The sequence below is a fragment of the Oncorhynchus nerka genome, linkage group LG12, assembly GCF_034236695.1.
Source record: "Oncorhynchus nerka isolate Pitt River linkage group LG12, Oner_Uvic_2.0, whole genome shotgun sequence".
Classification (NCBI taxonomy): Eukaryota; Metazoa; Chordata; class Actinopteri; order Salmoniformes; family Salmonidae; genus Oncorhynchus; species Oncorhynchus nerka.
This window is the reverse complement of record NC_088407.1, coordinates 40,059,164-40,073,222: the sequence shown is the minus strand read 5'-3', so window position 1 is coordinate 40,073,222 and position 14,059 is coordinate 40,059,164. Positions and strand designations below refer to the sequence as shown.

Here is a 14,059-nt window from a genome sequence, read left to right as displayed (position 1 = left end):
ACTGCCACTCATTACTCAGAGGCACCCACTCAAAATACACTTAACAAAAATATAAACGCAACATGCAACAATTTCAAAGATTTTACTGAGTCATATGACTGGGTATACAAATAGGCATCTGTTGGTCAGAGATATCTTTTTTTTAAGTAGGGGTGTGGATCAGAAATGTGTGCAAATGTGTGCCACCATTTGCCTCGTGCAGCACGACACATCTCCTTTGCATATAATTGATCAGGTTGTTGATTGTGGCTTGTGGAATCTTGTCCCACTCCCCTTCAATGGTTGTGCGAAGTTGTGGTATATTGGCAGGAACTGGAACAAGCTGTTGTATACGTTGATCCAGAGCATCCAAACATGCTCAATGGGAGACATGTCTGGTTAGTATGCAGGCCACGGAAGAACTGGGAAATGTTCATCTTCCAGGAATTGTGTACAGATCCTTGCAACATGGGGCCGTGCATTATCATGCTGAAACATGAGGCAATGGCGCCAGATGAATGGCACGATAATGGGTCTCAGGATCTTGGCACGGTATCTCTGTGCATTCAAATTGCCATTGATAAAATGCAATTGTGTTCGTTGTCACCATATACCCCATAATGACAAAGCAAAACAGATTTTAGAATTTTTTGCAAATGTATTCAAAACAAAAAACAGATACCTTATTTACATAACTATTCAGACCCTTTGCTATGAGACTCGAAATTGAGCTCAGGTGCATCATGTTTCCATTGATCATCCTTGATATTTTTCTACAAATTGATTGGTGTCCACCTATGGTAAATTCAATTGATTGGACATGATTTGGAAAGGCACACACCTGTCTACATAAGGTCCCATTCTTAAATGGAAGAAGTTTGGAACCACCAAGACACCCGGCCAAACTGAGCAATCGGGGGACAAGGGCCTTGGTCAGGGAGGACCCGATGGTCACTCTGACAGAGCTCTAGAGTTCCTCTGTGGAGATGGGAGAACCTTCCAGAAGGACAACCATCTCTGCAGCACTCCACCAATTAGGCCTTTATGGTAGAGTGGCCAGATGGAAGCCACTCTTCAGTAAAAGGCACATGACAGCCCGCTTGGAGTTTGCCAAATGGCACCTAAAGACTCTCAGACCATGAGAAACAAGATTCTCTGATCTGATGAAACCAAGATTGAACTCTTTGGCCTGATTGGCAAGTGTCAAGTCTGGAGGAAACCTGGCACCAACCCTACGGTGAATCATGGTGGTGGCAGCATCATGCTGTGTCCTTGTGTGGCCCAGCCAGAGCCCGGACATGAACCCGATCGAACATATCTGGAGAACTGAAAATCACCGCTCACCATCCAACCTGACAGAGCTTGAGAGGATCTGCAGAGAAGAATGGGAGAAACTACTCAAATACACGTGTGCTAAGCTTGTGGCGTCATACCCAAGACTCAAGGCTGTAATCGCTGCCAAAGGTGCTTCAACAAAGTACTGCGGAAAGGGTTCGAGTACTTACAGTTGAAGTCAGAAGTTTACATACAACTTAGCCAAATACATTTAAACTCAGTTTTTCACAATTCTGGATGTTTAATCATAGTAAGAATTCCCTGTCTTAGGTCAGTTAGGATCACCACTTTACTTTAAGAATGTGAAATGTCAGAAAAGTAGTAGAGAGTGATTTATTTCAGCTTTTATTTATTTCGTCACATTCCCAGTGGGTCAGAAGTTTACATACACTCAATTAGTATTTGCTAGCATTGCCTTTAAATTGTTTAACTTGGGTCAAATGTTTCAGGTAGCATTCCACAAGCTTCCCACAACAAGTTGGGTGAATTTTGGCCCATTCCTCCAGAAAGAGTTGGTGTAACTGAGTCAGGTTTGTAGGCCTCCTTGCTCGCATATGCTTTTTCAGTTCTGCCCAGGTCAAGGCTTTGTGATGGCAACTCTAATACCTTGATTGTGTTGTCCTTAAGGCATTTTGCCACAACTTTGGAAGTATGCTTGGGGTCATTGTCCATTTGGAAGGCCCATTTGCGACCAAGCTTTAACTTCCTGACTGAGATGTTTTTTTTTCTTGAGATGTTGCTTCAATATATCCACATCATTTTCCTGCGTCATGATCCCATCTATTTTGTGAAGTGCACTAGTCTCTCCTGCAGCAAAGCACCCCCACAACATGATGCTGCCACCCCCACAACATGATGCTGCCACCCCCGTGCTTCACGGTTGGGATGGTGTTCTTTGGATTGCAAGCCTCCCCCTTTTTCCTCCAAATATAATGATGGTCATTATGGCCAACAGTTCTATTTTTGTTTCATCAGACCAGAGGACATTTCTCCAAAAGTTACAAACTTTGTCCCCATGTGTAGTTGCAAACCGTAATCTGGCTTTTTATGGCGGTTTTGGTGCAGTGGCTTCTTCCTTGCTGAGCGGCCTTTCAGGTTATGTCGATATAGGACTGGTTTTACTGTGGAAAAATATACTTTTGTACCTGGTTCCTCCAGCATCTTCACAAGGTCCTTTGCTGTTGTCCTGGGATTGATTTCCATGTTTTGCATCAAAGTACGTTATCTCTAGGAGACAGAACGCGTCTCCTTCCTGAGCGGTATGTCACCTGCGTGGTCCCATGGTGTTTATACTTGCGTACTATTGTTTGTACAGATGGACGTGATACCTTCAGGCGTTTGGAAATTGCTCCCAAGGATGAACCAGACTTGTGGAGGTCTACAACTTTTTTTCGGAGGTCTTGGCTGATTTCTTTTGATTTTCCCATGATGTCAAGCAAAGAGGCACTGACTTTGAAGGTAGGCCTTGAAACACATCCACAGGTCCACCTCCAATGGACTCAAATTAGGTCAATTAGCCTATCAGAAGCTTCTAAAGCCATGACATCATTTTCTGGAATTTTCCAAGCTGTTTAAAGGCACAGTCAACTTACTATATGTAAGCTTCTCACCCACTTTAATTGTGATACAGTTAATTATAAGTGAAATAATCTGTCTGTAAACAATTGTTGGAAAAATGACTTGTGTCATGCACAAAGTAGATGTCCTATTAGACTTGCCAAAAATGAACAAGAAATGTTTGGAGTGGTTGAAAAATTAGCTAACTGACTTGCCAAAACTATAGTTTGTTAACAAGACATTTGTGGAATGATTGAAAAATGAGTTTTTAATGACTACAACCTAAGTGTATGTAAACTTCTATCTTCAACTGTTTGTAAATGTGATATTTCTGTTTTATTTCAGTTTTTGTAAAATAAAAAAGATATATATCAGCAAAAATGTATAAAAAACAGTTTTTGCTTCATCATTATGGGGCATTGTGTGTAGATTGATGAGAGAAAAAAACAGGCTGTAACCTATCAAAATGTGGAAAAAAGTCAAGGGGTCTGAATACTTTCCGGAGGCACTGTAGTTGAAACCAGAATGAATCAGTGAAGAGCACACTAATCCAGTGTGCCAGTGGTCATCGAAGGTGAGAATTTGCCCGCTGAAGTCAGTTACGATGCCAAACTGCAGGTCAAAACCCTGGTGAGGACGATGAGCACGCATACGAGACGGTTTCTGACAGGTTGTCGAAGAAGCCTGAACATTGTGTTGTGTGGCAAAACTGCACATTTTTGAGTGCTGTTTTAATGTCGACAGCACAAGGTGCACCTGTGTAATGATCATGCTGTTTCATCAGCTTCTTGATATGCCACATCTGTCAGGTGGATAGATTCTCTTGGCAAATGAAAAATGCTCACTAACAGGGATGTAAATAAATTTGTGGCCAAAATTTCAGTGTCTCAAATTATGCTGAGAAATATGTTGCACACTGCAGTACCTATCATCCTTGGGCATAGACAAAAGTCATTTGTATGATTTTGTGGTTTTATATATCATAACCAGTGTGACAAAAATGTATGTGTTCTGATTGTCAAACAAACTTGTCCTATTTTTGTCCTATCTTGTCCCAGACACAGATTAAGCCTAGTCCTGGGCTAAAAATATCCAATGAGAATGTTTATTAGTCAGGGACTAGGTTTAATATGTGTCTGGGTAACTGGCCCGATAACTACTATCCAAAGCCAAGTAGTCACATTTCATGATTTTATTTATGGTCAGGACTTGTCCTATCTGGAGTGTTAAGGGATTCTTGCACCTGAAATACTATGAGTCTGCAATCCACTTTTACTTATGGAAATCCGCTTTTCCCATTATCTGCATGTTCACTCAGCGATTTAGGGCTAGTTATCTTCCCAGTGTTATTCCACAACAATGCCCACATAAACCTACTTAGATCAAACAACAGAGGTACAGTAAAAGTTTATCATGGATCCACTAATAAGATAATGTATTGAGTTTCACAACCGTAGCTTCTTCTGAAGTGAACGCTCATAGCTTGCTCCTAATGCATATTCCTGAAACTGATATTTAGTTGTAAATTACATGAATTCCATGTCAAAATGTCATCAGGTCAAATGAATTTATACAACTAATCAAAACACATGCATTTTCTTGATTCTGTTTTTCAGGGACCCCATGGCTTTCCTGGACCAAAGGTAAATCCAGATAAGAAAATTGCTTTTGCAATTTTGCAGATAAGACAGCTTGCTTTTGCTGTTATAAAATGCATGCAAAACACATTCAAATGTTAATAGTGTAACCATTAGATACATGTAATACCTTATTATACCTTTCCTTGTTAGGTACTGGCAAACTGTATACCATACTGCAAATTCCAATCTCCTGCACAGAAATCTGGGCTGTCATAGAATAGTTTGGCCCAATCCCAATGCTCTCTACTACCAAATGTTTCATGTAATTCTGCCAGGACAATTTGGCTGGAGAAAATTATATTTGGTGCATTAATAGAGCTATTAATGAATTTGACTCTGGGGCGGTAGGTAGCTCTCTAGCCCAGCACAAATGTGCTGCTTCAGCTAATCAAAGTTTTTATGAGCAGTTGATTAGTTGAATTAGGGGTGTCGATACTGAGCTGGGACAAAAGCCTGCACACCTTATAGTTATCCAGGACCAAGATCTAGGGAAATGGAGCGTGCAGCAGTATGTGTCTACTGAATTCTGTCCATCCACGTATTGCTCATCCCCTGCTCCTAAGTCAACCTCTGCCACTCCTCTTGTATTTAGGGGGAGGCTGGGAATCATGGTCTGAAGGGAGTACGCGGGGAGTCAGGGCACAAGGGAGACAGAGGACCCCTGGGTCTCCCCGTAAGTACAACACTCAGTCCTCCATCCTGAGAAATCATCTCACCACCACAACCATGTCCTCCATTTTCCACCCCAAAACCCTCTCCTCTGCTTTCAGCCCCTGGTCTGTTTCCTGCTCTTTGTGTGCATTCCTGCACAGTATATATTTATTTGTGTCTCTTTTGTGTCTGTATCTGTCTGTCTTCTCCTGCGTTTGTCTTTCTCTCTCATTCGCCTGCTTGTGCCAACAGCATTTCAACCTGTGTTTCCCTGAGGATTTCTTTCACCAGTGGTGGCAAAGTTAGCGTAGGGTGGGGGACGTGCGGTCTCAGACCAAACTTTTTACAGGCTCTCCTCTTGGCAGCAGAGACAACATTTTGCTGTTTTAAAGCAAATTTCCTGCAATTCTACACATTGTGTCATGGGGCTGAGAAACAAATTCAGTTTCAAACCTCATTTACGGCAATTCTACACATTTTGCCATTGCTTATGCCGTGTTCTTATGCTATTTGATTGACTCAAATGTCATAATAAAATCAAAATCATGCAATTTTTTTTATTTTTTATTCTCCCTGACTGTCAAGTTTTAATTTAGTTCTCAAAGATGATCTTGTTTAAAAAAAATATATATAGCTCCATTATCTTTTCTACATACTTTATACAGTTGAAGTCAGACGTTAACATACACCTTAGCCAAATACATTTAAACTAAGTTTTTCACAATGCCTGACATTTGATCCTGGTAAAAAATTCACTGTCTTAGGTCAGTTAAGATTACTACTTTATATTAAGAATGTGAAATGTCAGAATAATAGTAGAGAGAATTACTTATTTCTGTCAGCGTGTGTAAAAGAGGCGAAGTCAGGTGCAGGAGAGTAGTGTAACGATTCTCTTGTGGTGAAGGAGAGTCGGACCAAAATGCAGCGTGTAGATTGCGATCCATGTTTATTCAACAAACGTAACACGAATCTATATTAAACACTACAAAACAATAAACGTAACGAAAACCGAAACAGCCTAATACTGGTGCACATACACACAGAACAAGGACATCAAGACACTAAGGACAATCACCCACAAAACCCAACACAAAACAGGCTACCTAAATATGGTTCCCAATCAGAGACAATGACTAACACCTGCCTCTGATTGAGAACCATATCAGGGCAAACATAGAAATAGACAAACCAGACACACAACAGAATGCCCACCCAGCTCACGTTCTGACCAACACTAAAACAGGGAAAACACATACGAACGATGGTCAGACCGTGACAGAACCCCCCCCCCAAGGTGCGGACTCCGAACGCACAACCTAAACCTATAGGGGAGGGTCTGGGTGGGCATCTGTCCGCGGTGGCGGTGCGCTGGACGTGGACCCCACTCCATAGTTGTCTTAGTCCACCTCCTTAGCGTCCCTTGAGTGGCGACCCTCGCCGCTAACCTTGGCCTAGGAAACCTAACAACGGGCCCCACTGGACTGAGGGGCAGCTCCGGACTGAGGTAGATCAGGACTGAGGGGTAGCTCGGGACTGAGGGGTAGCTCGGGACTGAGGGGTAGCTCGGGAGTGAGAGGAAGCTCAGGAGTGAGAGGAAGCTCAGGAGTGAGAGGAAGCTCAGGAGTGAGAGGAAGCTCAGGCAGGTTGATGGATCTACCAGATCCTGGCTGGCTGGTGGTTTCGGCAGATCCTGGCTGACTGGCAGATCCTGGCTGACTGGCAGATCCTGGCTGACTGGCGGATCCTGGCTGACTGGCGGATCTGGCAGATCCTGGCTGACTGGCGGATCCTGGCCGACTGGCGGATCCTGGCCGACTGGCAGTTCTGGCAGAGTCTGGTTGACTGGCGGATCTGGAAGAGTCTGGTTGACTGGCAGATCTGGAAGAGTCTGGTTGACTGGCAGATCTGGAAGAGTCTGGTTGACTGGCGGATCTGGAAGAGTCTGGTTGACTAGCGGATCTGGAAGAGTCTGGTTGACTAGCGGATCTGGAAGAGTCTGGTTGACTGGCAGATCCTGGCTGACTGGCGGATCCTGGCTGACTGGCGGATCCTGGCTGAATCCTGGCTGACTGGCGGATCCTGGCTGACCCCGGCTGACTGGCGGATCTGGAGGAGTCTGGTTGACTAGCAGATCTGGAAGAGTCTGGTTGACTAGCAGATCTGGAAGAGTCTGGTTGACTGGCAGATCCTGGCTGACTGGCGGATCCTGGCTGTCTGGTGGATCCTGGCTCACCCCGGCTGACTGGCGGATCTGGAAGAGTCTGGTTGACTGGCGGATCTGGAAGAGTCTGCTTGACTGGCGGATCTGGAAGAGTCTGGTTGACTGGCAGATCTGGAAGTGTCTGGTTGACTGGCAGATCCTGGCTGACAAGGCAGATCCTGGCTGACTGGCGGATCCTGGCTGACTGGCAGATCCTGGCTGACTGGCAGATCTTGGCTGACTGGCAGATCCTGGCTGACTGGCAGATCCTGGCTGACTGGCGGATCCTGGCTGACTGGCGGATCTGGCAGATCCTGGCTGACTGGCGGATCCTGGCTGACTGGCGGATCTTGGCTGACTGGCAGATCCTGGCCGACTGGCAGTTCTGGCAGATCCCGGCTGACTGGCGGATCTGGAAGAGACTGGTTGACTGGCGGATCTGGAATAGTCTGGTTGACTGGCGGATCTGGAATAGTCTGGTTGACTGGCGGATCTGGAAGAGTCTGGTTGACTGGCAGATCTGGAAGAGTCTGGCTGACTGGCGGATCCTGGCAGACTGACGGATCTGGCTGCTCCATGCAGACTGACAGCTCTGGCTGCTTCATGCAGACTGACAGCTCTGGCTGCTCCATGCATTACATTACATTTTTACATTACATTTAAGTCATTTAGCAGACGCTCTTATCCAGAGCGACTTACAAATTGGTGCGTTCACCTTAAGACATCCAGTGGAACAGCCACTTTACAATAGTGCATCTAAATCTTTTAAGGGGGGTGAGAAGGATTACTTTATCCTATCCTAGGTATTCCTGAAAGAGGTGGGGTTTCAGGTGTCTCCGGAAGGTGGTGATTGACTCCGCTGTCCTGGCGTTGTGAGGGAGTTTGTTCCACCATTGGGGGGCCAGAGCAGCGAACAGTTTTGACTGGGCTGCGCAGGAATGCAGACTGGCAGCTCTGGCTGTTTCATGCACCTGCCTCTGATTGAGAACCATATCAGGCCAAACATAGAAATAGACAAACCAGACACACAACATAGAATGCCCATCCAGCTCACGTTCTGACCAACACTAAAACAGGGAAAACACATACGAACGATGGTCAGACCGTGACAGACAAGTAGCATGATGTAAACAGGCTCACTATATTAAAGTTCAAAAACGAGAGCAGAACATTAAAAAAATGCGCTCAAAAACACGGAGCATAACAAAAGTAAAGCGCTTAAAAAGACACCACAGCAACATGAAACAATTACACACAAAACATGATGGGAAACAGTGGGTTAAATACAAGTAGCTTAATTGGGGAAATGAAAACCAGGTGTGTAAGGAAACAACACAAAGACAAATGGATATATGAAAAATGGAGCAGCGATGGCTAGAAAGCCAGTGACGTCGATCGCCGAACGAACAAGGAGAGGAGCCGACTTCGGCGGACGCCGTGACAATTTCAGCTTCATCACATTCCCAGTGGGTCAGAAGTTTACATGCACTCAATTAGTATTTGGTAGCTTTGCCTTTAAATTGTTTAACTTGGGTCAAACGTTTTGGGTAGCCTTCCACAAGCTTCCCACAATAAGTTGGGTGAATTTTGGCCCGTTCCTCCTGACAGAGTTGGTGTAACTGAGTCAGGTTTGTAGGCCTCCTTGCTCGCACACACTTTTTCAGTTCTGCCCCCAAATTTTCTATAGGATTGAGGTCAGGGCTTTGTGATGGCCACGCCAATACCTTGACTTTGTTGTCCTTAAGCCATTTTGCCACAACTTGGGATGGTGTTCTTCGGCTTGAAAGCGCCTCCCTTAATTCCTCCAAACATAACGATGGTTATTATGGCCAAACAGTTCTATTTTTGTTTCATCAGACCAGAGGACATTTCTCCAAAAGGTACGATCTTTGTTCCCATGTGCAGTTGCAAACCGTAGTCTGGCTTTTTTTATGGCGGTTTTGGAGCAGTGGCTTCTTCCTTGCCTTTCAGGTTATGTCAATATACGATATAGATACATTTGTGTTTCCTTCAGCATCTTCACAAGGTCCTTTGTTGTTGTTCTGGGATTCATTTGCACTTTTCACACTAAAGTACATTCATCTCTAGGAGTGGTATGATTTTTTTTCTGAGGTCTTGGCTGATTTCTTTTGATTTTCCCATGATGTTTTCCCAAAGAGGCACTGAGTTTGAAGGTAAGCCTTGAAATACATCCGCAGGTACACCTCCAATTGATTCAAATGATGGCTATCATTTGAGTCAATTAACCTATCTGTCACGCCCTGGCCATAGAGAGGCTTTTATTTTCTATGTTGGTTAGGCCAGGGTGTGACTAGGGTGGGCATTCTAGTTTTGGCCGGGTATGGTTCTCAATCAGGGACAGCTGTCTATCGTTGTCTCTGATTGGGAATCATACTTGGGCAGCCTGTTTTTCCACCTTAGTTGTGGGTAGTTGACTTTGTTAGTGGCCTGTATAGCCCTAGTAAGCTTCACGTCGTGTTTGTTATTCTTTGTTTTGTTGGCAACATTTATAAATAAAAAGAATTGTTCGCTCACCACGCTGCACCTTGGTCCGGTCATTTCCCTGACGACGTTCGTGACACTATCAGAAGCTTCTAAAGCCATGACATAATTTTCAGGGAATTTTCCAAGATGTTTAAAGGCACAGTCAACTTAGTGTATATAAACTTCTGATCCACTGGAATTGTGATACAGTGAATTATAAGTGAAATAATCTGACTGTAAACACTTGTTGCAAAAATTACTTGTGTCATGCACAAAGTAGATGTCCTATTAGACTTGCCAAAAATGAACAAGAAATGTTTGGAGTGGTTGAAAAATTAGTTTTAATGACTCCAACCTAAGTGTATGTAAACTTCCGACTTCAACTGTATTTGTGCATGTACAGATTTTTTTGGGTATCTGGTTTTAGTCGTATAAGTTTACACTGAACATGAGTGTTTTCCCCCCTGTCCCAATAACAACCTTAAACAATAAGTGTTCTTTTCACTGTGTTCATCTTGTATTAATTCCGCCTTGTTCATGTCACTCATACATCCATAACGGCAAAGGGAGCCTCCGGCTTGGACAGCAAGCCTGGAATTAGGGTGAGTTTCATGTGAACCAGTGTCACCCCCTCCCCCCCACACATACTTTTCCATGAGGAAAGGTTGGGGTGGACCATATCAACATTATGGTACAGTATATGGGAATGTAGTCTGACCTGTGTTGTCTTACCTGAGGGTATTGCTTACGATTGTGTCCACCTCTCCACAGGGTATGGACGGGCCTGTTGGTTCCTCCGGTCCAGCCGGGCCAAAGGGGGACAGAGTAAGTGTGTGATAAATTATATGATGTAAGAAAGATTGCCTATGTTGTGAAAATGTGATGCCTATTTGTGCTTCTGTCAGGGTGAGAGAGGAGCTGCAGGTGAACTCGGGCCAAGGGGACCTTATGGACTTCCTGTAAGTGTGCTCTGATAAAAACAAAACCCCAGCCAACACACAATAGAGTTCTAATAACAAACACAATCTTATGTCAGTCGTACAAGTTCGTAACTAGCTTAAAACATGTAGTACAATATCTGAAAAAGCTCTTAGGTTATTCTGTGTTTACTTTCAGGGAGCGGCTGGAACACCTGGCCTTGATGTGAGTGAGGCAGTTTTGTCTGTCCCTGTCAGACCTGTGATATCTGTATCCTATATTGCATGCTGTTATTTCTTAATGTGTTCTTGAAGAGGAGTCATTTCATTTCATCATGAATGTACACTCTGTGTCAAAGTACATTCTGCAAATATACTGGATGTATAAGTCTGTCAAAATGACAGCACTAGTCTGTCTTTCTCACTGAGTACCTTCATTTCCTCCATAACGCACGTTCCCTTGTGTTCTTTTTGTATCTCTTTTATTGTCCCTCTCTCTTCCTCCTACTCTCTGTTCATCTTCTTGCCTTTCTAGGGTTGTAACATTGTCAGAGAGAGAAGTGACCCTCCTTGGATGTTCTATCTACACTGTTCCTAGATAAGGTCTTATCAGATTCACTCCCCAGGGCACCAGTACTGAACTAGTTGTATTTTGCAGGGGTTGCCAGGCTTAAGGGGAGAGAAAGGCGACCCGGGGGAAAGAGGAGAAAAGGTAGATCTAGATATGCTACCTTGGGGAATGAATGACACCCCCATAATTTTACGTAGGATTACTGGTGTCAATGGACAATGAAGGAAAGGAACTAAGCCTTTTCTTTACAAAGTGGATTCACCAATGAATATCTTTTGAAAATTGAATATCACTTTAATTGAGTGGAGTGGACATATGACAGTTGTTATGACAATGTGAAAGGAGTGGTATGGTATTTGACATAGCTGTAGTGAAATTCATTGGGTTATTGATGACATAATTCATGGGTCTCAGGATGCTTTCATAGTGCTAATGTGCTGTACAAATTGAATGAGCATTTGTATGAGTCATTATGAGGGTCATATGGCAAAGGTGCATAAAGATGTCGGAATTCAGATATGACGTTATTGTTTTACCACTGTCCACTTAGTTTATAAACTATGGCACGCGACATAGTTCAACGCGGCAATAAATAAGCACAATATAGTTTTTCGGTTTCTCAAATTGCCGGCATCTTGGAGCTAAAATTTGATTAATGTATACTTAGCTAATGACGACACAAAAAAAAAGAGTAAAGGAGAGCAATGTACAATACAGAGATGAGGCATTTGTGGTAAGTGCACAGGTCCATCTTTATGCACCTCCACTATTAGATTAAAGTCCAATTAAAGGGACATTTCAATTTTGAGCTTCATATTTATCATCTCCAGCACCACCCCAACATCAACACACTGTATTTGAAAATGGCACGTTTCTATGTTTTGTTTGAAAAAAGAGGGAAGATAAGTGTTTCCAATGACATCATCGGTGTGCATCATGTGATTTTAATCAATTATGAGTAGGCATTGCCTACTAATTGCCTACTAATTGTCTACTAATTGGTTGATGATGTCATTGGAAACAACTCTCTTCCTCTGTCTTTTTGACTACAAAACATAGAAAATTCAGACATTTCCCTTTAACTCTATATTCCATTCTCAATTCTCTCAAATGTCAACTATTGTTATTCACCATTGAATAATTTGTCATTTCATTTATCAAAATCATTTCAATCAAATCACATTTTGAAGCCTCCAAAGATTAAAATAATGGGTCTTTACTTTTTTTGTAAACACTTACATTCACGTAATAAGAATCTGAACATTATAGCAAATTAGACTAAAAGGGAATTGAGAGGTCGTCCATTGACAACAGGCAGTTGTAAATCATCTTTCTATTGGTTTTCTGCAGTTTCCATGCATGAGCATAACCCTTCTAACATCCCATGTTGTGTTCTTTTGCCTGTTGGTGACCCTGCTTGTAGACCTGGTCTTTTTAAATAGCCTGTATCATTGACCGTCTGTGTCCGTTTACTGCTTTAGTGTCCCAATGAAACTGTATTACTTATTTTGCCTACGCCAAGGAGGGGCAACTCCAGTCCTGCTTGGTGTCACACATGTTCTAAACTGAAGACCATGAATAGTTAATTATTGGAGTCAGGTGTGTTAGCTGGGGCTGGGATAAATTTGTAACACCAATCAGGCCCCCAAGGACTGGAGTTTCCCATCCCTGGCCTACACAGTGCAATCCTAGCCTAATGCGACCTATATTTTTTCACTTTAATGCTGTCACACAATCTCTGGCAAATATGAATGACTTAATTTGAATTTTCCATGTTCAATAAGCTTCTTCAGACCTAATGCATTCTGAAACCATATACAGTATATATTACGGTTTAATGTAGTCTACATCTTTTGGAAACATGGGTACCTCCATGATTCATGGTTGAGGCTTTTTCCATTGTAAATCAATTCAGGACAATTTTATTCAATACATAAATACTTCCTGAAAATACTTCTGATCAACAAATTGAATTTCAATGTACTTAATGAATAGACTCCGTGGGAATTAAACAGACCTCAACCCTGATTATGCACTTTTGCAGTGGACTCTGAAAAGGGATAGAGTATTTGCTATTTCTAGTTGGTGGAATGGGGTGTGTTCTGTGCCTCTGAAGGTGTTTTCCCTGCTACTCTTTCTCTTCCCTTGTGCCTTCTACTGTACGTCCCAAGTGATAAGCTCTTTCCTCTCCTCTGCTCCTTCCCGCCGTTCCCCCTCCTCCTATTCTGAGGAATGTTCTGGACTTCCAAATTCCTGGTCCCTAGTTCTGGTACCTCTCCTATCTAACATTGACTACAGTATGTCTTCCCTCCCTCCCTATGTAAGCAATAGCTTCACTTTTAATATATCCCCCTTAATTTGCAGTGTCTTAATGTTCTCAGCTGACAATTGTGACCACTGTGGACCATTGTGCAACTGTGTTGATTAATCTATTCAGGGCTAATTTAAACCGTGCAATAGGAACCTGTCCAAATGAGAGCTCCATGAAACATTTGAAGAAATACAGTGAGCTACAAAAGTATTGGGACAGTGACCCATTTTAGGTTGTTTTGGTTCTGTACTCCAGCACTTTGTATATGAAATAATACAGTGACTATGAGGTTAAAGTGCAGACTGTCAGATTTAATTTGAGGGTATTTTTTCATCCATATCAGGGGAACTGTTTAGAAATTACAGCAGTTTTTGTACATAGTCCCTTCATTTTAGGGGACCAAAAGCATTGGGA

At 43.0% G+C, this 14,059-nt stretch overlaps 1 protein-coding gene across 20 annotated transcripts in view; it reads left to right on the top strand.

Moving 5' to 3' along the window:
- Positions 1–14,059, top strand: part of LOC115138227 (collagen alpha-1(XXV) chain) — a 176,684-nt gene that overhangs the window by 152,060 nt on the left and 10,565 nt on the right. For 18 of the 20 annotated variants that reach the window (XM_065025573.1, XM_065025585.1, XM_065025586.1 and 15 more), the window contains 7 exons: positions 4,488–4,514; positions 5,104–5,184; positions 10,413–10,448; positions 10,618–10,671; positions 10,752–10,805; positions 10,963–10,989; positions 11,422–11,475. In XM_065025573.1, the coding sequence (XP_064881645.1) occupies positions 4,488–4,514; positions 5,104–5,184; positions 10,413–10,448; positions 10,618–10,671; positions 10,752–10,805; positions 10,963–10,989; positions 11,422–11,475 (333 nt within the window). The remainder of the gene's footprint in view (positions 1–4,487; positions 4,515–5,103; positions 5,185–10,412; positions 10,449–10,617; positions 10,672–10,751; positions 10,806–10,962; positions 10,990–11,421; positions 11,476–14,059) is intronic. The other 2 variants (XM_065025579.1, XM_065025581.1) reach the window with 2 other exon arrangements.